The 25,309-nt window shown below is 33.7% G+C and overlaps 1 protein-coding gene and 1 pseudogene across 1 annotated transcript; both read left to right on the forward strand.

Annotated features, from left to right (window-relative positions):
* The first annotated feature begins 1,162 nt into the window (after positions 1 to 1,162).
* On the forward strand, positions 1,163 to 3,400 carry LOC115988792 (annotated as a pseudogene).
* Positions 3,401 to 14,565: 11,165 nt separating this feature from the next.
* Positions 14,566 to 25,193, forward strand: LOC115991673 (lysM domain receptor-like kinase 3). The gene is made up of 11 exons (XM_031115507.1): positions 14,566 to 15,470; positions 16,319 to 16,396; positions 17,032 to 17,331; positions 17,820 to 17,965; positions 18,066 to 18,155; positions 18,263 to 18,368; positions 20,125 to 20,276; positions 20,375 to 20,472; positions 20,555 to 20,702; positions 23,902 to 24,009; positions 24,714 to 25,193. The coding sequence occupies exons 1-11, from the start codon at positions 14,834 to 14,836 to the stop codon at positions 24,876 to 24,878; spliced, it is 2,028 nt and encodes a 675-aa protein (XP_030971367.1). The 5' UTR covers positions 14,566 to 14,833; the 3' UTR covers positions 24,879 to 25,193.
* Positions 25,194 to 25,309: the final 116 nt, after the last annotated feature.

Raw genomic sequence — 25,309 nt, forward strand, 5'->3', positions numbered from 1 at the left:
GATCGGAGATCGACCTTTGCTCCGGTGCTCCCTCCGGCCCTCCCTCAAGGTATTTCTCTCTTTTTCTCTCTCTTTATCTCACTGTCACTAAAATGAAAAATGGAACGAAATCTTCGTAGATCGTCGACGCCAGTCGGTAGATCGGTCAGCACTCATCGCCGTCGGAGATCTGCCGTTGACTAGGTGCTTCCTCCGCTCCGGCTCCGGCTCCGGCAGTCCGGCCCTCCCTCAACTGGTTTTTCTCTCTGACTCTCTCTCTCTCTCTCTCTCACCGAATGGTTTAGGCTGTTTATGAATCCTGTAGTGTTCTGCCTGAGCCCTTTTATTCTTTTAACTTTAACATCATCTCACATTCTCACTCATTCATTTTATTTTTTTGGCTGAATACATTTCAATCATTCATTGGTTGATTTTTTTTTTTTTTTTTTTTTTTTTTTTTTTTTTTCTGTTTGTCTTTATCTTATGCGGTTATCCCTCATTGTTGGTCAATAGTCAATGTGTTGGTTTTTAGTGTAATCATTAAATTATTAGCTATTATTTATTGCAATTTTTTAAGAATTGTTTAATTATTTATTGCTATATTTTAGGAATTGTAACAAAGGATATGTTATGCTAAAATTAATGACAAATAAATTAAAACTATATTGCGTAATTACCAACTAGGATTAAAGCATTATAATTAATGACAAATAAATTAAAGCAATATAGTTTATTGTTATGCTAAACAACAATAATTAAAGTTATATAATTAAATTAACCAATACATTATAAAAGATAACTTAATTAAATTATTTGAGGGGTTATTATTAATTAAAGTTGTATTAAAAATGAGTTGACTGTTTAAATTATAGTGAAAATTTTGTTTTTTCCTTGAGTATGAATAATATTCATATAACTAAGCAAAAATTTCTAATTAAAATTTTATTTTTTAAAATTCTTTTCAGGTTAATTGAGTCATATTCTTAAAGTTAAAAGAATTATGAGCAAACGAAAAACAATTGATGCATTCTTTAAGAAAAAAGATGTTAGCAATTCAGAAATTAGGACACCTGTGGCTGTAGAAACAAATGTTAATATTTCGATGCCTGATGAACACACCTCCAAATGTCCAAAACTTCAATTTGAAGAGATAGATCGTGATCCAGGAACACGTAAACAAATATGTGAATTTCCTATCAACAAACAAGATGAAATTCGATGAGCTTATCTCATAAATGGTCCATACCAACTTGAAGATATAGTCTGTCCATACAATAATGATACTCATCGTCGTCGATTTCAACCTTCATGGTTTGTTTCACATAAGGATTGGTTGGAATACTCACCTACAACGGATGCATTATATTGTCTACCTTGCTACCTTTTTAGTAAGAAACCAATAGGTCGTCCCGGATCAGATGTATTCATTTCAACAGGTTTTAATAATTGGAAAAAGGTGAAAGATGGAATGAATTGTCCTTTAATTCGTCATGAAGGGAAAGAACCAAACTCTCCACATAAAAATGCTGTGAAATGTTGCGAGGATTTACAGAATTATTCACAACATATTGACAAGCTAATTGAGAAACAAACGTCAAAAGAATTAGAGAATAATCGGTTGCGGCTCAAAACCTCAATAGAGTGTGCTCGATGGCTAGCATTCCAAGCTTGTGCTTTTAGAGGTCATGATGAAAGCCTTGATTCAAAAAATAGAGTCAATTTTATTGAATTGATAAAATTGACATCAACTTTCAATGAAAAAGTAGCTAGTGTTGTCTTGGAAAATGCTCCTGGAAATGCCAAATATACATCACCCACAATTCAAAAGGAGATTTTGCATATTCTTGCTAATAATGTGCGAAATGCTATTCGTGAAGAAATTGGAGATGCAAAATTCTGCATTCTTGTTGATGAAGCTCGGGATGAGTCGAAGAGAGAGCAAATGGCCATCATTTTGAGATTTGTTGATAAAGAAGGTTTTATTAAAGAGCGTTTTTTTTATGTTGTGCATGTTAGAGACACTACTGCATTGACTTTAAAGAATGAGATATGTGCTGTCCTTTCTCGTTATAACCTCCACATTGAAAATATTCGAGGTCAATGATATGATGGGGCTAGTAACATGCGTGGTGAATGGAATGGATTACAAGCTCTTTTTCTTAAAGATTGTCCATATGCCTATTATGTACATTGTATGGCTCATAGGTTGCAATTAGCTCTAGTTACAGCATCTAGAGAAGTAAAAGATGTTCATCAATTCTTTGATCATTTGGTCAATATTATCAATATTGTTGTTGGTTCTAGTAAGCGCAATGATGAATTGCAACATGCTCAAGTAGAACAAGTTGAGAATATGATTGCTTCTAATGAAATTGAGACTGGAAGAGGTGCAAACCAGATTGGTACTTTGCAACGAGCTGGAGATACTAGGTGGGGATCTCATTTTCAATCTATTTGTAGTTTGATTAAAATGTTTGACGCTACTTGCAAAGTTATTAACACTATTTCTGAGGAAGGGGCTAATTATAAACAACGCGGTGATGCCGAGGGAGCTTATCAGGTGTTAATATCATTTGAATTTATTTTAATCTTGCATTTGATGAAAGAGATAATGGGAATTACTAATGCTCTTTGTCAAGCTTTGCAACAACAATCTCAAGACCTTTTAAATGCCATGCATTTAGTTTCAACTACAAAATCACTTATTCAAAAGTTGAGAGATGATGGATGGGAGCCTTTACTTGCTAGTGTTATATCATTTTGTGAGCAACATGAAATTGATATTCCTGATATGAATGCTCGTTACACTAAAGGTCGAGGTAGATATCGTCGTCAAGATGGCGATTTAACAATGGAACATCATTTTAGAATTGGCATATTTACAGTTGCAATAGACTTTCAATTGCAAGAATTGAAAAGTAGATTTTGTGAGCTAACAACGGAACTTATCATTCTTAGTTCAGCTTTAAATCCCAAGGATGCTTTTAGATTATTCAAGATTGTTGATATATGCAATTTGGTTAAGAAATATTATCCTCAAGATTTCACTGAACATGAACAAGAACTTTTGGAGTCTCAATTGCGACATTATGAGCTTGATGTGATAAAACATCCAGATTTTCAGAATATGAGTACAATTTCCGAGCTATGTAGGGGATTAAAAATTTCAGGAAAGTCTAAAATATATTTTTTGATTGATAGACTTATTCGTCTTGTGTTGACCCTTCCAGTTTCTACAGCAACTACAGAACGAGCTTTCTCAGCTATGAAGTTGTTAAAAACAAGATTTCGCAATAGAATGGAGGATGAGCTTTTGGCAGATAATATGATAATTTATATAGAGAAGGAAATTGCAGGGAATTTCACTATAGAGATGATAATGGATGAATTTTATTCCATGAAAAATCGTCGTCAGGCATGATTTGATTCGGTTGATGACTCGACCTGACCTGAATAATGGGAGATTTACTGAGGCTTAGTCCATGGAGCGGAGGCTTGGGCCGACAAAATTTTTTTGGTCCGTTTTGTAACCCATTGTGAATCCTGTGCGCAGGATATAAGAGCTGTTTTTTTTGGTGATTGGGGTTTTGTCTTGTTGTTGTTTTTGAGAAAGAAAAACACTGTAGCCGCACATTGTAATTTTCTTTGATAATAGTGAAATCCCTACAACTCCGTGGACGTAGGCAAATTGCCGAACCACGTAACTACTGTCTTGTGCGTGTGATTGTTTTACTTTTGGCGTTTTGTTTTCTCTATTTTTTTGTTTCTCACAGGTTTGAAATTTCGGTTAAATTCCCAACATGTTCAAGTATATAATAATATATAAAAGTTGATAATTTTGTATCAAATAGACTTAAAAATTATATTTGGTATATCTCTGTTACAACCCGGCCCCCCCAAGCATGTATTCCTGGCTACGCCCCTGAGTGGAGGTGTTTTCATCTAGTTCGTCCTTGTTGAGCATAGACTTCAGTATTCAACAAAATAGGGTCATGATTAGAATAAGTTACCCGCATGTGAGAGACTTTAGCCAAAGGGAATTGGCCTTTCCATTCCGTAGAAGCACATGTCCTATCCAATTGTATTTCAACGAAAGCTTCTCCCGGTAGGCCATTGCGCCACGTGAATGGGTACTCGTGGTACCCTAGGTTTTCCAATCCACAATACAGCAAGGTTTCCTTGAAAGCTAACATGGGAACCAAAGCTTTCAAGATACCACCTTGCACTCCAAAATTGAGGATTTCATTGTAGTAACCTAGACAAACCCATAACAAGGAGGCTCATGCATGCAAGTGTCTAAGTAATCTCCATGATTCATGCTTTTGATGTCCTTTTGGTCGTCCGCAATAACTTGTTAGGTGCCAAGGTGGTTTATCCTCTGCCATGATGTGTGCATCAATATGGTTAGGAGAGAAGGTTTGAATATCAAGATCACACTCTGCCTTTCAGAGAAGTCCCAAACCTCCACTTTGGCCATCACTCGGGATTAGCTAGGACTGATTGAAAATTTAGGTCGTAGCAAATTTTACGCATTTCTGTGATAGACCGCTTCGTCTCCATAAGAAACAAAATGGTAGGTCCTTTACTTCTCACCATTTCAGTGAGTACGTTCACTGCTCGTTGTTTCCCATGCCCTCGATAGTTCCAACTTATAATGATCATTGTGCTCAGCGGGGCTAGAAGGCAACCTCCACTGTTGATATGTTGGGTTGAGCATTGTACACTGCCTATTTAATCCTTTTTCCATCCTTTAGAGCTTCTAGCCTTGTTGTCATTTCACTCTCCTCAAACTCCCTTTTTTCGCCCGCCTTTTGTATTTGCTCGCCTTTCTTCTTCGTACTCTCATAGGTCTGATGTCTAATTTTTCTTGTCCATGTAGGTTGCTTAGTACTTGAAGTGGCATGGGTGCTCATGTTATTTAGCCCAAAAGTATTGTTGTCCCCGCGCTTCTCATATGTCATGTCACTGAATCCATGCACGTCCACTATCTCCTCATTAATATAGGTGGCTTTCAAGGGAGAGACCATGTCAATTTCAACGGCTTCTTTTCCACCAAATTCGGTTACGTTACTTTCATTAAATCAACCTCCACTAATTGCATTTTCAAACCCATCTGCTCCAAGATCCTAGAATTCACGCTATGTTGCCCAATACCCTCTGTAATATCCGTCATAATTTGTGCCTCCCTGTCTTTTGTCCTAGTCATCATACTAGGGTTTTCATGGTTTGGAGGACCCTTACTCAGTGTACCGCCGCCGGCATGTTCATTCCGTGCCGCCCACTTGTTTTCACTAGCCTAAGGTTCGTCCATCCATCGCCGATCACCTGCCTTTAGCCAGTCACCATTAGGGAGGTTGGCAGTCTCAATATTGCTACTATTTGAACCATGGTGGGGGCAAAACTTCATTTCATGCCCTAGATATCCACACAAGTAGCATAGACCCACAATTCTTTCATACTTAAAAGCCACCCATGTTTTGTCCCCCTCTAGGTTAATTACTGGGGCTCTTTGTCGTAAGGGTTTGCTCAGCGGTATATCAACTCTAATTATGAGAAATCTTGCCTGTTCCGAGGCAATGGCTTTGGCGTCCATGTCCTAGACCTCACTTAGACTTCCACAAATCTCCCTGCCTGCCTCCTTGTTCATCAGATCAAATGGCAACCCCCAGACTTGTACCCAAAGTTAGATCTTTGGGAATGTGATGTTGATCGCCGTCATCCCTTTCTCCCACTGACGGAGCACCAGAATTTGATTATCAAAGCACCAAGGGCCATTATCGAGAACCCATCTCAATTAGTTGTCTAGAGAAAACATAAACTGGAGTTGTCCGTCCCCCACCTCCATGATTTTCTGGTCATTCCCTAGCCTCCACACTGAACATAGGAGATTCTTTGCTACTCAGAGATTTAGTTGTTTGACGCTCAAGAAGCGGCCTAATAGGCTCAAGGAACATTCGTCGAGAACATGCTTACGATGGCTTTCTCGAACAGCTATAGTTCCTTCCTCCTCTTCTATTAGTGAGATTTTTTTCAGCCTTTTAATGAAGTCAGAATCCATGGTCCCCACTCTTGGAGAGAGTAGGGTAAGGAAAGCTCACCCTGGGTGAGTAGGAAGGCTCCTACGCCCAAGCTTTCCTATTGAGTTTGAAGAAGAATGTAAGAATATTATAGGAGTACATGTTACAGATACTACGGACCAAAATTTTGTATAATATATTGAGTCAGTATTGTTTGTAATATTGTATTCTATAATAGTTAACACTTATGTCCCTCATATCTTAGTTTATTTCTTTTACAACGATTTTACATTTTAAAATTCTGTGAACAGTGACAATAAAGTTTTAGAAGAACTAAAAAAAAAAGATACCAGTGGAGAATGCTTTTTTATTTTATTATTCTGTTAATAATTGTATTCCAAAGGGATTGAAAAAAGAAAAAGAAAAAATGATTATGTATGTAACTTTGAGTAATAAAAAATTCATAAATATATATATATATATATATTTTTTTTTGGGGTTTGTTCTCTTGGCGTTTGCCGCAGGTTTTAGATTTCATGTGTCTCCTAGATTATAAGTATATTTTTACAGTTGTCTCCTGCCCACGTGCGGGCCTACCCAGTTCCCAGTCAAACAAGTCTCTAATTAATTTTTCCAGTGCCGCTCAATGACAATGTATCGGTGACGGCAAGCCAATGAAGCCATGGCCCATGGGTGCCTATTTGCTACATATCCTATATATAGTATTGGTGTATTTACGGCAAATAAGGCCTCAAACTCTCAGCCACTGAACTAGAGACACGTATTAAACCAAACAGAATACTTTATGCTATTGGGTGTGTCAGTGACTCAGTGTGCATGCATGTGTAACTGACTAGTAACATTACATCAACAATACCGCACAACAAATCTTACTGGTTCTGATCTGAATTGATCACGGATATTTTTGGGTTGTGTTCACGGCATCAGAAGATGGCAGTTAACAATAACCTTTTTTTTTTTGAGTTTTTTAATCTTTTTTACAACTTTATGTCATTTCTTCAATTTTATAAACACTTTCATGTTTTTTTTTCCTTTTATTTATCTAATTTTTTTTATTATATAAGATCCATGTTAGGGAAATTTTAATAAGTACCATATGGTGCTCGTTAACATTTTTTTTTACTCATCAATTTTATCCTCTCTTGTAAGAATTGTTGTGAAATCGTTGTATATATAAAATTAGTTTATAATCGAACTCAAATGTAGCAAGAAATTGAAGAAGATATCTGGCATGGATAGATGGGATGGGCCTCTTTTGTTTTGTTTTGTTTTGGTAATTCGATAATTCAACAATAGGAAGAGGGAGTTATAACCCTAATTTTTCTTATAAATGAGAATAAACTTTACTACTTAATTATAAGACTCTTGACATAGATCTTTAATGATGATAAGCTATGAACTTGTAAATAAACCATATTAAGAATAATAATTTTTTTGACCAAGAGACTTATAGCAGCACCATGTAGTGACCACCCTCACTTGAAATTTTTTTTTATTATATATACATTACAAAAATTGAATTTTAAATTAATATGAGTTGATGACCACCCTAGAAAACAAATTTGATCACTCTAAAAAAAAAACTTGATCACCCTAAATAAAATTTGACCTCTCCAAAATTTTGGTCCATTGAAGGTTGAAACAAAAGTTGCTATGTTTATAACATTTTCACAATACTTTCACATTAATTTCATAACAAATCCTAAGTAACAGGTTGTTACAAGTGGACAAAAAAGTAATTTCAATGGTAAAATTATATTTTAACCAATTAACAACTTGCCATATAAGTTTCGTTGTTAAAGTATTGTGAAATTGTGTGGGCCTAACACTTATAAAAAATTACCCAAAAAAACAAAATTAGCCTAAAAGACCAAATTAAATGTTTTATTTTGATTTTTTTTAAAATTTTGTTTTCTAAGGGCATATTTTAAAATCATTATTTTTTTTAAATGCACATTTTCAAATAGCTAGTCTGTAAGTACTTGGTTTAGTCTCTAGTTGAATTTGTTGAATTTATGTGATACATTTTGTACATACGTATATGCACTAAAATAATGCTTGAATATGTTATTGAACAAGAACAATATAACGGTTGAATGCCTAAGTTGAATATGTTGAACGAATTTATTGTTTATCTTTTATTCTTTTGCTAGCACTATGGGCAAATTTCTTATAAGGAAATAACTTATATTGTAAGATTCATATTCATAAAAATTAGTATTGACTTGAATAATCTTCTTTTAGATCCTAGGCTATGAGAAAATGTCTCATCTTTTCCTATTAATGACCAAGATGAAATAAAAATAGTATATTTACAAAGAGGCTTTTTCCAACCTCTTGGCCATAATTTCCCTAAAAAAGAAATTAGTGGAGTATTACGTCAATTTAATCCAAAACTTTATATATTTGCATTTTTTTAAAAAATTTTATTTATGAGGTCAATATATTCAAGTTTTTTTTATTAATTTTTTTATTTAAATCTTTTAATGATCGCCCGAAAAAAAATTTATGGAGCCATTGTTATAACTTAATTGATTAACATTTCTTAATATTTTAAATGAAAACATTTAAAATTGTGCGTGTATGTATATATATATATATATATATATATTAAATAATTAAAAATTAGGACAATAAATAATTGTTAAACCGTTGTCACATCTATGAATATAACCTCCCACCCCTCTCTATCTCCCAAAAGAAAATAAACCCTATTAATGTTTGAGAGAAAGAGATTATAAAATATCATGTTCTTGGAATCCTAAAAACTCCTAAAATTTAACAATTTATAAATTAATAATAAGTTATGATTAGATTTGAGAATAAAACAAATAAACGCACTGAATAACATGCATAAAACATGAGATGTTTTCGTTACATATTGTCTTATCTAGAAAGAATAAAATGGTGTCTATATGTACGCCAAAAGTGGAAAAAAGAAAACTAAAAATTACAAAATGCATATTAGTTAAGAAAAATGCTATGTCCATAATAATTTTTAAATAAGTTCACGTTGGTTGTTACTGGTAAATAAGAAAGTAATTTTAGTGGTAGATTCAAATAAAAAAAACCGTAATAATTTGTCTCTTAGAATTTATTGTGAAAATATTGTGAAAAACTGTTGTGGATGTAGCGCTTGTCGTTAGTTAACTAGTTACCGAGCCCACCATAAACTTAGGATAACTAAAAATGAAATAGGTAATTGATGAAAACATTTAAATTGCAAGTCCACTTCTAGATGAGTACACACCTATTCTAAATTCTCTAGTCTCCGATATCACAATTGAGACATCAATGATAATTTTCTTATTAAAAAAAATGGAAATCAAAGAGAATTCTACTTATGCAAGGGAGTGACAAAAGTTATTCCTTATTTTTCTCTTATTTTGGCATAGATAAAAAAGTCTAAGCCTAAATAGAAAACACCCATTTATTCTTTTTGCTTAACGACACTCTTTTTGTTATATTTTCCACTATTTTTCATTCTTATCTTACTTGGAGGGGGGAGGGGGGAGGGGGGGGGGACCTAAATCCAGCCTAAGAACTTTGACTCGAGGAGGAAATTCGAAGAATGGATCTGACCTGGAGTGCAACAAGAAATAAAAGGGACTTCTGATGGGAAGAGACCATTTTGGCCCATAATCGAGGCAATCCGCTATACCCATTCTCCCCTAGGCCCATTTGGACTCACTACCTAGGTAATCTAAGAAACGCTACTTTCTTGAGGACATGAAGACTATCTAAGAAACGACTTTCCTCTTAACTAGGGGCCACTCGTCGTTCACCATTTTCTTGAGGAACACGTCAAGGGAAACACCGAACCCAATGTAACAGTCACCTCCATATTAATGAGCTCCCCCTACTTAGTGTCAGCCATATTAAATGCTGAATGTCTAGCTCAAATAGTGAAAATACTTCCAAACGTCCATCATGATCAAGAAATGGCAGGGTAAGAGGCTAATGAGACATATATCCCCCCAAATTTAGCTAAGAGTTGGACAACTAGAAAATGAAGGGAAATGACTATAAAAGGAGGAGGATAACAATAGGAAAAGGGATCCAAAAGAAAAAGAGGACTTGAGCTAGAACAAGAGATACAAAGAGAGTTGGAACTTTTCATTTGTATCTAACACTTAGGATCCCTTTTTGTACCACAGGAACATCATTTCTTCATATATATATATATATATATATAAACGTATAATTTAAATTTTTTTTTGTCTTTAATTAACTGTTTATTTTTCTCTCCCACTTTTTAGAAATTAGTTGTGTTGATCAAGAATTCTTATTTAGGACATCTATCAAAGCGTTGTATCATGTCCTATGATGCACCGTAGAGAAGCTTCACCCCAAAACCATTAGGTTCACTTTACCTTCCAATGAATGCCTTTTGTTTTCACTCTGCCCAAAAAAAAAAAAAAAAAAACAAAAAAAAGAAGAAGAGAGAATAGCTTTTGTTTTACAAAACAATAATGCAGTGAGTCTATGAGTGTGAGTAGCGTATACTCAATCGAGGCTCAACGGCATGTGTAAGTGTCGGTTACTATAAGGTTAAAGCTATTCGAGTCAACGGGTTTTCAGAGTCGAGAGTCGACGCACGAGTACGAGTAGTGTTAAACTCCATCAATTCATCGGCGAATTTTTGGAGATATTGGAGGGTCTTTTGTGGGACCCAGCCCAACTGTTTCCTTCTCTTCTCTTTTGCCCATTGCCAGCTCTTCGCAACTTGTGCCCACCCTTTTTCCCATAAACAACCACCCTTCATCAACCCTTTACCAATCCCGTGAATTTCTTTTCCCAATTTGGCCTTACAACGGATTTTCCTGGAAAACATAAATATTTTATGCCACTCAATTTAATGTTTTAACAAAAATTGATATCATTTTTTTTTATAAAAAAAATTGTATTTGGAATAAACTTATTGTTATTGTTTTGATGGATTTACTTCAACAACTTGGGAAAACCTTTCCATTATGTGGGAATTATTGGGATGAGATTGCTTAAAATGTTTTCTTGAAAAAAAAAAAAATGAATAGAAAATAAAATTTTCCATGTAGGATAAGTTAACAAAAGTTTTTCAATTATTAATTGGGAACAAAAAGTTGGTCCTGATTAAAGTGGTTTGTTTGGATGACTGGTATATGCTTAGTTGTCAACTTTACAGCAAGAAGGATATTTCTAATTGCAAAATTCATATGCTTTTGTGATTTATTGTGTGCTGTATTGTTTGTTATGTGTAAAAGATACTGAAATTTATTTTGCTCATCTTCATTCTCTCAAATGTTAAAAGAAAGTTTCATATTAAGTAGGCAACATTATATTTTAGATTTTAGATTGTAAATGCACTTTTTCACCTCAATTCAAACTGAAAGTTCCATTAGTGTATAAAACACCTTGAACGTTTAGACCCTTAATTTACAAATTATCAATTTAAGCTTATTATCAAACAATTAATGTACGGAATATGAACATGAGCATATAACAAAATTGATAAACAATTTTAGACCAAATAAAATCACATTCACAACAGAAATTAAATAGCAAAGATTAAGGGAAGAGAGATGCAAACATAAGGACAACACATGATGTATTATCGAAGAGGAAACCAAAACTCTCAGCGTAAAACCTCTCCACCACTCTTCAAGTGGTAAATAATTCACTAAAGAATGTAGTTGGAATACATGAACAGCAGAAGACCCTCTAAGCCTAATCTACCCAGTGTTCCTAAGCCCTCCAAGCTCCTACTCCAATGAGGTTACGCTAAACTTATTTCTTCTTTAGCTTATCGGATTCCGCTATAAACCATAGCATCAACCAATATGAGATTGGTCCATTCCTAACTGCTTTCCAAACACCAAATGACCTTTTCACAGATGTGGGTATGGTGAGAAAAAGTTTTGGTAATGAACCTTTCAAGGATGTAACAATGGAGATGGTGAGAGTAGAGGAATTTGAAGAATCACTATGTGAAGATTGGGGATAAGTCAATCTTATTTTTCTTTAGGGCTTCTCTCTCAATATTCTCTCCGGAAACTCTCTTCATTTTGTGGGTATAAATGGGTATATATACTAGGGTGAGAGTGAAATGCGAATTGTCAGTTTTTCAAAACAGAGTTGGCTGGCGACTTGGCCTCGCGACTTGACTGAGCCGCGAGTTCCAGTCTCGAGATAACTAAATGGCCAGACTGGACTTTTTGTCTTGTAGTATTATAGCTGGCATGACGATTCAACTTCTCTGCATGCTTGGCATGTGTGCAACTTTTGACAGTTTGCAAGCTGCGAGCTACTTGCAATTGCACAATCTTGAGCATTTCTTCACACTTTCTCACACACTACCCTTACATGATTTCCACCTAAATACAGGGTTACTAATTGCTAAAATACAAGCAAATTTGGTACGAAATTAAACCAACAAGATGGTTGATAAAATTCAACCTTACACAAACAAAGGGTTTTGATCATGGAACTAAATTCAACATGAAGGTAGATATCACCAGGTCATAAGACCACTGGCAACTATAAATACAAATATTCAAAATCAGTTGAGTTTTTATGGTATTAGTTTTTTCATAAGATATTAGCTTTGTTTGGATTGCATCTGTGTTGGAAATGCAAACGCGTTTTTGGCTACTTTATTTATTTTATTTTATTTTTATTCTAGCACCTGGTGTACTATTCATGAGACATGAATAATGCATTTAGGCTTATGAACAGTAATTTTAAAAGTGAACAGTAACAAAAAAATGATTTTTTATTATTTTCAGTTTACAGTAAAATAAACTGTATCCAATCGCACACATTATCTATATTTATTACAGTATGCTATTAATCCATTTGGATGAAGTATTTAAAGAGCTCTAATATAAAATATTTCTAATATTGATTAAATTGGACTCTCATATTCACTTAGATTCCAATTAGCTCAATTGGATCTATGTTTGAACTTTAAACCTTTGGAATTTTAACTATATAAAAAAATTAATTTATACATTAACATGATGGTAAAGAGAAATTATAATGGACTAGATACTACAAAGTTCAATCTTTTATATATATATATATATATATATATATATTTGTGCAGAGCGCAATATACAATTCAATCTTCTTATTCATTATAAAAAAATTCAATCAATTAAGCTAATTAGATACCCCTCAAAAAAAAAATTCAATGAAAATTGAATTTAATTCAAGGCATTTTTTGTGTGCCAAATACCATGTTTTTAGATTATTTATTATTTTTTTTTTTACAAAAAAGCATTAGTCCAAATTTATTTAGTTATGAGGAGCATTTTTTTGAATTCGAGTTCCAACTTTAGAGTGAAACTCGAGTTCCAAGCTCAAGTTTGACTTATTTTGAAACATTTTTAGTTATGTAGCATTTTTTTTGCCATAATTCTAGGAACTCGAGTTCTAAGAAAGTACTATATAACTAAATAAGTTTGGGGAGGCTTCTCAATATATATATTTTTAAATTTTTTTACAAAGGCATAATATTTAGCAAAAAAAGTCGATGATATATAATAAACTCACTGTTTTCAAATATAATGAATTGTGAAAGCAAAACTAAATCAAAATTAACCGCTTATCCTACTCTTCAAGCCGAGTGTTTTATAACAAAAAAAAATCCTACTCTTCAAGCCGAGTGTTTTATAACACAAGAAAACTTTTTTTTTTTTTTTTTGGTTCATAGTAATTAGGGCTGTCCAACACTCACCCGGACCCGAAGAATCCGACCGGCCCGACGCTCTCCGACCCGATAACCGCCCGACCTGAGCAGTGGTTCGGTCGGCTGCGGGTCGCCGGCGCAGAGACCCGATGCCATCGGTTCGAGTCTCGGTTTGCCTGTCTGAGAAACCGAAGCACCCGACCCGCCCGATGCCTTTCTCTCTTCCAGTCGCAGATCTCATGTTTCGGCGGAAAACTGGTAAGCTAAACTCAAAATTCCATCGATATAAAGAGATCTCGGTTGGATCTTGACAAATATTGCAACATCTCGGCCAGATCTCGAAGGATATGGAGGAATATTGGCCAGATCTGTCAAGATCGAACAAGATTTCGGCCAAAATCCGGCCAGATCTAACGAGATCCGGCAAGATTTTGTCCAAAATCCGGCCAGATTTCGACCCCTGTAACGAACCCGAATCCGACCGAGATGCACCCGAAACCGACAAGACCCGATCCGAAGCTCCGTACGGGTCGGTTGCGGGTTACGATTTCTCCCACCCGAGTCTATCGGGTCGAGTTCGGGTTGGGCACAAACCCGACCCGGACCGACCCGTGGACACCCCTAATAGTAATGTTTCCAAAAGTGATATATAAGGTTTATGTGTTCAAATATTCATTCTTCCATTTTAAGTATTTACAATTTTTTTTTTTAAAAAAAAAGGTTAATTTAGTAAAAGAGAAAAAACAAAAACGAAAAGTCCCACCAAATATCTCCAGGTGGGTGGCTCTGCTAGCTTTCTCTTTTGTCCACTCTGCAACATGTCGCTTTCTCTTTTTACTGTCTTTGTGTAATAATAAGCCACTTCACAGTTTACTCTTCAGAAACCATAATCACTCATCAAAAAACCAGACCAACCCAAAACAAAACAAAACAAAACCAAACCCAAAACAAAAACGCTCCTAACATGCTCTGTTCTTCTTCTCATCATTCCTTTCTTCCTCAGTACACCACACCAATTCACTCCCTTTTCTTCAATACTCACCTACCCTTTTCTCTTTGTCAAACTCCTCTCTCTTCTCTCTCATTTCTAGCTCTCAAAATCCACACTTTTCACCTCAGAACTTAGCTTCTCTTCTCTCTCAAAACTATGAATGCTGTACGGACACAACCCATTTGTTTCTTTCTTTTTCTTCTTATTTTTCAAGTAAACTCTGTTTTTTCAAACACAACAACAACCCCAATGAACTGTACTGACACGACACGACTCTGCACTTCGTTTTTGGCCTTCAAGCCTGAACCAAACCAGACGATGGATGTGATCCAGTCTATGTTTGATGTTCTCCCAAACGACATAACAGTTGAACCAAGCAACAGCCTTGACAACGGTCACAGCGGCTTTAAATTCAACTACCTTTTCATCAGGAAAAACTGTTCTTGTTTATACACCCCGAGAGAGTACGCCACAAACACAACTTTCACGGTGAGATCCAACGTGGGGTTTGTGAACGACATAGCGTTGGAGGCCTATGATGGGTTGGCTTTCAATTTGCCCAATACGACACGTAAGGCCAGGGTTGGGGCTGTCGTTTCGTTGAGGCTCTTCTGTGGCTGCTCCAGTGGGTTGTGGAATTACTTCATGAGTTATGTGATGAGAGATGGGGATAGTGTGGAGTCTTTGGCAAGTCGTTTTGGTGTCACTATGGAGAGTATTGAGCAAGTGAATGGGATTGACAATCCTGATAATGTCACTGTGGGTGCTTTGTATTATATTCCTTTGAATTCAGGTTTGGTTTCATTGCTCTTTTTTGGTATTTTTGTTATTGCTTTTGAGTTATGAGGTTTTGGAATCTTTAATGGGTTTTGTTTGGTTTTTGGTTAGATGAGGTTGAGTAATTTTTTACAATTGTTGGGGAAAGTGTTAAAGATTAGCACGAAATTGTAAAAATTGAATTTTTTTTGTTAGAATTTGATACATATGATTAAACTTCTCAGTTCCTATAAGGTTGCTCTTTTTGGATTGGGTGAGTGGAATTGGAATTGGAATTGGAATTGGAATTGGGTTCATTGGGAGAACATGCAGTGGTCATTAGGTTTTTTTTTGCATCAAGAATGGTAGATAATGGTGGGTTGTTCAGTAAAAAGTCAAGGACTGAATTTTGGGTTGTGCTTCAATTTGGTAAAATTCTATTCTGGATCTGGATTTTTATTGAGGTTATATTTATTAAAGGTAACCATGTGAAAGGAAGGATGCCAAATTATGTAAATTGGGGAAATTGGCAATGGCATTACTTGTCAGGAGCACTGAAGAAGTAGTGAATCAAAAGCCACCAAGTAAATTTGTTGCTCATTTGTAACTTGTCATGCATTTTACTATTAATTTAATATTTTGTATGTGGAGCCTTAGAGGGGAAAAATCCCATTGATTAAATCAGTTGGAGAGTACATCTGCAATTGGTTTGCAGATTTGATTGGCTATGTTAGTTCTTTATGAAGTATCAATTTTATTTATGTTCTTTACATATTGGGGGTGCAAAATAGACTTGATATTATGACCATTTTCTTAAGAATCTAATCATTGTTAGACTTCCCTTCTTTGGTTCCATTTCATTGATCGATCAATTTATTTTTTTAGTCCCCGGTGAGCCTTATCCTTCGACGATTGATATCCCTCCTGCTCCTGCTCCTGCTCCATCGGTAGACGATATCTCAGGTATGAATTAATGAATATATCTTCGTTAAAGAAATTAAATTTTTTTTCAAAGAAATGGCAAATTCCTTTATGGTGCTAATACAAAAAGTTAGCAATTTGTTGCTTTAAATATTATTAGAGAACGTTCTGATCAAAGTTCATCTCAAGTGAGACGGAGAAACTCCAAAGAGGCAGGGCCATGTTGTCTAAAAGTAAACATAACATAACTAGCTAGATTATTCTGAGAGATCTAATATTCAAGTATGCATTGCAGATTTTTATGTTAATTGAAATTTGCATTGTAAACTGATTAGAAACAAAGTGAATTTCTTCTGCAAAAGTGCATAAAGATCCATTTAGAGGGAAGTAGATATTAGCTATGAAGAATGACATGTATTAAATTATAAGCAGTTACTTTGGATGTTTCATTTATGGCAGAGAACATCATGTTAGAGATATTTGAGAAATGCATTTCCTTTTTGAGAATGTGGTTTAGAATTTATTTGGTTTTGTGTAATTCCTAGTTTCCTATTTTGATTTATTACTTCCTGCTGGTTCTGTTTTTCCAAATGTGCTTTTTAATCATGCCTATGTGCCATGCTGCCAGAGTTATTTCTTATGGGAAATATAAGGCATTGTGTGCTATTTGTTTGCAGTACATCAAGAGAACCATAAGGCTCACATACCATATGGATGGATTATTGGGGGTTTAGGGATTGGTCTTGCATTGATTATATTAAGCGCAGTTGTTTTTCTTTCCTTGAGGTCATCAAAATGCTTTTCTGAAGCCCGAAATAGTCACACAAAAGATTCTGATGGCAAAGTTTCTCATAAGTTTCAAATTCTACGAAAGCCAAGTTTCTGTTGTGGTTCAGGAAGGTATGTTTGCTGCAAGTCTGGGGATTGGAAGCAAACCAATGGGGAACCTAGCAACCACCAGACTACCATTCCCAAAGGTATCATTTCCAAACTATTTTATTAGACTTGAAATTGTTTCTAGTTCATGAAATTTCAGCTTTAAGTAATGCTGTCCAATCATTTGTAATGTGTACTTCTGTAGCAGGGAGACATATTACTCTGATAGGTATAACCATGTGTACATAAATGTGTGTATATTTGCCTCTGGGTTTTGTAAGAATGACAGAAACTATTTGCCTCATGGGATTTGGAAAAGTCTCAGAGAAATGCTGATCTTGTATTTTCTGTGTTTTTGCATCACAAAAAGAAGTTAAAATCTCTTTTTACGTAATGGCTAATCCATAATTGTAAATTGTGTATAACATTTATCTCAATAATAGATTAGTGAAATTTTATTAGTTGGGAAGATGTTGAGCTGTTCTGCTCCAATGATCCATTCTTCTTCTGGACAAATACAATATGGTAATTATATTATGTTCATTAAGTGTAAGATGTTTGAATGGTATTATTATCTTGTTTGTTGCAGCTCTAGGGACTGATGTCTTTGACATGGAAAAGCCCACGGTTTTCACATATGAAGAAATTTTTTCCTCAACTGATGGATTCTCTGACTCAAGTCTTCTTGGGCATGGAACTTATGGTTCTGTGTATTTTGCCCACCTTCATGACCAGGTTTGCAGCTGCCTATTTCTATTATAATTACTTAGATTTCCTGAGTATATAAAGTATGCTTCCACATTGGACCATCAGTAATGGATTTCAAAATTTTTAGGAAGTTGCTATTAAAAGAATGACGGCGACAAAAACTAAAGAATTTATGGTAGAGATGAAAGTCTTGTGCAAGGTTCATCATACAAATCTGGTAATTCTCTTTGTACATTGAGTAATCAAAAAGTATTTGTTAACTTGGAGTTTGTAGCTTTTAGCAATTCAAAGCTTTGACGCCTGTTTTGAATTAATTTTGTCAAGGTAGAATTGATTGGTTATGCGGCTACTGATGATGAATTCTTCCTTATATACGAATTTGCCCAAAAGGGTTCCCTTAGAAGCCATTTACATGATCCTCAGAGCAAGGGTAAGAATACACATTGATGCTTTCTTTGAATGTATCATTTAGTACTTGTCTGTAAGGATCTTGTTGTCCTGACTTACTAATTTTAAAAGTCTTTATCTTTCTAAAAATTGATAAAATGATTTCTTATGTGAGAATTAATAAATAACTAATCAGTGCATTTTATTAGTTGTGATGGGATTTATATGACTGTAAAATAAGAACACTAAACGGGGAACATAAAACTTTAATTAAATATGTTTTTGGCTCATTCGTTGACCAATTATGATAATGAGTTAGTGTGATAATAATATGAATTAAAGATGATTAATAATAATCTTTTGCTTTAACTTATGATGATGTTCAAACATGAGAAACTGCTTTTCTTATTGCTCTAGGATTTAATGTTCATCATACTGATGTTGTGATTAGTGGTGGCAATTTTAGGCTTGGGCCAACCATGGTTATAGAACCAAACTTAGCCTGGGCCTAAAGTTCTATGAAGTCAGGCCTGACAATATACTGACCTTTTTTCGCAGGATTTGTATAGGAGATTAAGGCCCAAGCTGGCCTGATTGTGGTTATTTAAAAAAGGAAAAAGTTTGGCTACAAACTTGGTTGTAGTCAATGGTTACAACTCCCACCAAAAAAAATAACATGGCTACATATTGGAAAATCTAACCATTGGATTGTATGTTTTTTATGTTCTTAACACACACGTCAAATTTTGTGCCAATCGGATGTTATTTATTATTTGATCCATAAACTATTTTTTATGCATAATTTTAGAGTACAAAAAATTGAATTTAAGCATTTGATTGATGAGATAGCTATTGATTTTTGATTTCTTGGAAATTTTGCAAGCATGGAGAATACAAGAAGAAAATGTAATTTAAAGGTAGATATTTCAAAATTCACATCCAATAAAATTATATTGAGGGGAGTTGTAGCCAATGGCAACAACCAAGTTTGTAGTTAAACTTTGTCTTTAAAAAATAATTTATTGGTAATAAATTAAAAAAATTTAGCCTGATGGTGGGCAGTTATCTAGCAAAGTTTATGTTTAAGTTATTAAAATGTTGATTATGACGTAAAATGTATTACCTTCAGTCCGAGCTTAGCAAAAGTTACCATGTCCTAGGCTTGGTTAGATGTTAGTGTAAGACTGTTACGCATCTGTTAGCTTGATAAACAGCGCTTTTGTAATAACTTAAGTGTTTAGAATTGTTTGTTATCCAACATGGTATTGTAGCCTAGTCTATGAGGTCCTTGGTTCAAGTCCTGGTAGCCCCCATTCTGTTAATTTCTTCTGTCTGTATGTTTAAGGCCTGCAGTTGGTTCAGTTTTATTGGTCAAGCCTACATGTGAGAGAATTTTAGTGTTGGTGTGTAAGTAAGATAAATATAGCTTGTGGGCTCACTTTCTAGTAGCTTAAGTTTTTGTGTTTGAAGGTTACTAGCACCAGCCAAAACCTGAAAATGAGTGGGATTGCATTCAAGTCCACTTGAAGTTGAGCCTTCTGCAGGCATGATCACAACAGTTGCCAACCCTTTCCATCTCAATAAAATGGAAAGTATATGAATTGAAATTAAAATAATTGCACAATCTCTCAATGAACTTCCTGGTCCATGCCCTTTCAGTGAACCTGGCATCTTTAAAAGGTCAAGGCATAAGTCTTGGTATTTGGACTTCGAATTTGCAATATGATGCCGTATATGATAAGACATATATGCATGGGTATATATTAATTAAATCTGTGTATGGTTCAATTCACTTGCAGATCATACGTCACTTTCTTGGATCATGAGAGTTCAGATTGCCCTTGATGCTGCTAGAGGTCTTGAATACATCCATGAGCACACCAAAAGTCATTATGTACATCGAGATATCAAGACAAGCAACATCTTACTTGATAGTAGCTTCAGGGCAAAGGTTCAAACATAGTGCATCTCATTGATGTAATATGTATATTCTTTGTATACTTGTAATCCATCTTGCTAAATATGTTTTTATCCCCTCTCTGCATCTAGATTTCAGATTTTGGATTGGCAAAACTTGTTGGAAAAAAAGGTGAGGGAGAAGCATCAACAACCAAAGTTGTTGGCACATACGGTTATCTGGCTCCAGAGTAAGTGACTACTTATAGCTGGCTACTATGGTCCTTAACAAGTAGTTCATCTAGGATCAATTCTTTTCTTGTTTTGATACAGATACTTGAGTAATGGTCTTGCCACAACCAAAAGTGATGTCTATGCATATGGTGTTGTTCTTTTTGAGCTTATATCTGGAAAGGAGGCGATTATACGAACAGAAGGCATCATGATGAAAAATCCTGAAAGACGCTCACTGGCATCCATTGTAAGTTCTGCCAATGTGACAACATTTGTCCAATACATAATATTGTCTTGATTCATGAAATGGTTTTCTCCTATAAAATTAATGTTTTATGTATTTGAGGTGCTCATCTATATCTATATATTATTAAAAGCTGAAACGTGACATTTATTGTTGCTGAGTTCCTGTTGCGCCACGTCATTCGCCACATAATTATTATTTATTATTTATTTCTTTTTTTTTACAAAAAAAAAATTGTAAATAGATTATTGACTTTACACATTCATCTTTGTTGGTTTTAACATCTATATATATATTTTTTATTTCCAATTTTCCTATAATTTTTTTTACATTCACTTATTTTCTAAATATTTACACTTTCTTCAACCTTTCTTCTTCCTTTACCTTTTCATCTCCTCATTACCCTATTCTTTAATATTGCTATTCATCTTTCCCTTCATCTTTCTTTATTTGTCTCCTCTTATCCATTCCCTCTTACTATAAATTTGTCACTCTTTTCCATTTTATGAATAGTTTTCTCTTACAAAAAGGTTCTCTCTCTCTCTCAATGTTTTGGTGGATTTTATTTTTTATTGCATCTCCACTTTAGGTTGATAAATTTGTGTGTTTTTAAGAACTCTAATTTAGGTTGATACAATTTAGTTTTGTATTTTAAGTTATTATTATTATTATTTTGCTCGTTGATTGTTAAATTTTATTTGATTATATTATAAAAAATTAAAGATAGTAGATAAAAATAAAATAGTATTCCATTACATAGCTTAATTTGGACAATTTAATGTTTATTGTTATATCTTTTAATTTTTCTTATTTTTTTCTTCTCTTTAATTTTACTCAATGTTGAAATTCAACCACATCCTCCTTATCATTAAATTATTTATATTCTCTCTCTTTTTGTTTTAAAAAAATAAAAAATGTAATATTTTACTTAAATTCAAATAAAAGAAAATTGTGCTCATCAAATTGTACTCCTTTTTTTAACATTTACACTTTTTCCAATGTTTCTCCTTCTCTTTACCTTTTCATCCCAAACAATCTACCTTGATATCACTCTTCCTCTTTCCTTTTATCTTCCTTTATTTTGATTCTTTTTATTATCATTCTCTTAGTAAAAATTTGTCATTCACTCTTCCATTCTTTACATAATTTTCTTTAAAAAAAATAGTGGTTATTTTCCTCTCTTTCTCCCTCATTTTTTTGGTGGATTTTTATTTTTATTTTTCTTGCATCTCTATTTTAGCTTGATAAAGTTTTGTATTCTTTAGAACTCTATTTTGGTTGATGGGATTTAGTTTTGTGTTTTAAGTTTTTTTTTTTTTTTTTTTTTTAATGACTTTGATTGTTAAATATTATCGTATTGCATTATAAATAATTAAAAATAGTATATAAGAATGTACTATTATTATATTACATAGAATTTTGGATAAGTTAGTGTTTATTGTTATGTATTTTATTTATATATTTTTTTTCTCATATCATTTTATTTAACATTTAAATTCAGCCACATCCCCCGTATATATCATTAAATTATTTATATTTCCACTCCTTTTTTATTTTAAAAAATTTAAAATATAATATTTTGCCTAAATTAAATAAATAAAATTGTTCACATTAAGTGGAGGAATACTAAGGAACACTCATTCTCACACCCACTGCATCAAAGGAAGAATGAAATACAAACAAATCAAGTAAGAAACACTAAAAAAAAAAAAAAAAAAAAAAAAAAAAACTAATAATGCATATTTAATGTCATAGAATCATTGTCAAATTTTGGAAAACGATAGGTTGCCAATGGAGAGAGATGTTATAAAAAAAACAAATACAAGTAATAAAGAGTAGATAAAGAAAAAAAAAAAAACAAATGTCAATTAGTAATCATTGATTGGAAAACAAAGAGATTATAAGGAGAAGTAAAAAATAAAATAGAAATTACCGTGTGTAGAACATTGAAAATTTTACAGTATAGTAATATAAACCGTTAAATTCACTTAAAAAATTAAATCAACGATCAACAATTAAATACAATCATAGTACTAAATTTAAATTTAAAACTAATCAAACTCTAACTATGGAAACCATATTAATCATAACTAAAAAAGTGATGTTATGTGATAGTAGTACAAATTACATAAGAAATAAAGTTAGAAAATTTAAAAATCCGTTTTTTGACATTTCATTTAACCTTATTTATAATATATATATATATATATATATGTATATATATAAAATTTTCATATACTATTATTTTCGAAAATCTAATGAAAAATACTACCTCTCTTTTATCGTCTTTGTTATGCGAATCATCGGTTAATAAATATATGATAATGGTAAGAAGCGTTACAAATGAGATCACTAAAAAAAATATAAAATTAATTAGCCACTATCATTATGGATTGGTAGTCTATAATTTTACGCATCCAAAAAAGTGGAATATATAGAGTTTTCTTAAAGAAATGTGTAAAGATTCACCATATATGTGTGTGTGTTTAAAGGTAAAAAAAAGGTATATTTAAGATTTTTATTAACTTAAAAACTAATGAAAAACCAATGGTTAATAACTAAAATTATAGTATTAATAAAATATTTAATGAGATCATCCTGAAAAAATTATCATGCGTAATGCGTGGGTATGTGACTAGTTCTACTAAATCTGGAATATCTGGTGATAGGGTATGCAGTAGGCTTGCTTAAGAATTCCCTCATGAATAATTCAATTCTTGGTTCTGTAATCCAAATCCTATGCTTACCACTTACGTTGAAGTGGGTTGAGGAGTTTTCAATTCTTTTGGTAAAGATTAAGACTTGAGAAGTGTGATTGCATAGTTTTCCAGTAAAAAGTAAATATTCCCCAACCATATTGCTCCCATTTCTTCATGCATTAGAACTATCATATCTAGGAGATACTTCAATTCCAAACTAAGGGCTTAAACATTGTGTTAAAAAAACAAAAAAACAAAAACAAAAAGATAAATTGGGGTAATTCTTCATGCATATTTATCTTATGCTTCACTTTGATTCACACACTCTGTAAAGTCTTACCTGTGAATGGTTCACTTTTTGCTTTAATTTCTTGCACACTAATTCTCTTCCTGTATTAATTATCATTTGTTGCTCCGTAGGCTGTGTTTTTATGTTGGAACTGCTTTCTTGTGCAAGCATGCATGTTGGGTGCTGCTTTTCTAAAGCTTTCCTGAAATTGCAGATGTTAGGAGCTCTAAGGAACTCCCCTGACTCCATGAATATGTCAAGCATGAAGGATTACATTGATCCAAATATGATGGATCTTTATCCTCATGACTGCCTATTTAAGGTAATCTATAATCACTTTTTGATCTCTTTTATTGTATGTTTATTTCAGATGTTTGATTTTATCTATTATTATTTGCCTTAAAAATAAGAGTCTTAAAAGTTTTTCCACAGCATTTTATAGTCTGTTATGGTTAAAACTTGTCCACTACAAGGAAATGATTCTTTTTTGGATGGGGGTGTTAGGGGAAGCCGACGAAGAAAATGATCAAAAAAGAATGTTTTTACTAATTGATAATATTTTTATGTATGAAGTACATTGATATGTTGATTTGTACAAGAAAGAAGCCCTTACTCTCTCTTTGGATACAAGCAAAGGGGAAGCATGATCTATACCAATAAAGTGATATTGGCCTGTATAAATCCGCCAAGCAATTGGAATATGGGACTTCTGGTGGTATTTTTTCACATGATATCCGACCCAAGAAAGAGACATCAGTCTATATACCCTTGGTGATTCAACATATCTTCAATAGTTTGGAACCAAGCCTATATGATCCTAAGCTTTATTTCTATATCTAGTTATCATGATAGGAAACCTGGGTGTTGATGTCTATATTACCAACTTGCAGTCAAAGAAATTCTCATTATTGTCTCTATTGGGAAATAAGCCCTTCCATTGATTTTTTAAAATTGCCTAGGAAGTTGCACTATATAGTGATTTACCTCATCATTATTTTGTTCCTGATTGTGCTTCTCTTTGCATAGTTGGCCATGCTGGCAAAGCAATGTGTGGATGAGGATCCTATTCTTCGTCCTGACATGAAGCAGGTTGTGATATCTCTGTCTCAGATTCTCCTGTCCTCTGTGGAGTGGGAAGCAACTCTTGCTGGGAACAGCCAAGTATTCAGTGGCCTTGTCCAAGGAAGATAGTGCATAGTGGAGCAAGTTTCGTTTCAGCCCACGTACTACTTTTGATGTATTCTTTTCTTTTCTTTATTCAGCTTGTGGCCTACATATCCATATCAATTATTTGTGTATAGTAGCTGAGGTAGTCCAGTAAAGTGGTAAAGATGGCAGTATGCATCATCTTTTTTTGTCTTCTGCTATCATTTTTAATCTTTCAAATGTTGTATTCTTTTTGAAGTTAGCGTGAGAAAATTTCGATGTAAAATGTGGCTGAGGGTGTGTGTCGTTCTGTAACACAAACTATTTAAGCAGTTCATTTTGACAGCATTTTCATCTTTACATCAATTTTTATATTTTGACCTTTTCTACATAGTTATTTCTGCCACGAACTTATGAAACTCTCAAATGTAAATTGTGGTGGATGAAAAACAATTTAAAACATTCTGCCTCAAAGA

The sequence above is a fragment of the Quercus lobata genome, chromosome 5 (genome assembly GCF_001633185.2).
Source record: "Quercus lobata isolate SW786 chromosome 5, ValleyOak3.0 Primary Assembly, whole genome shotgun sequence".
NCBI lineage: Eukaryota > Viridiplantae > Streptophyta > Magnoliopsida > Fagales > Fagaceae > Quercus > Quercus lobata.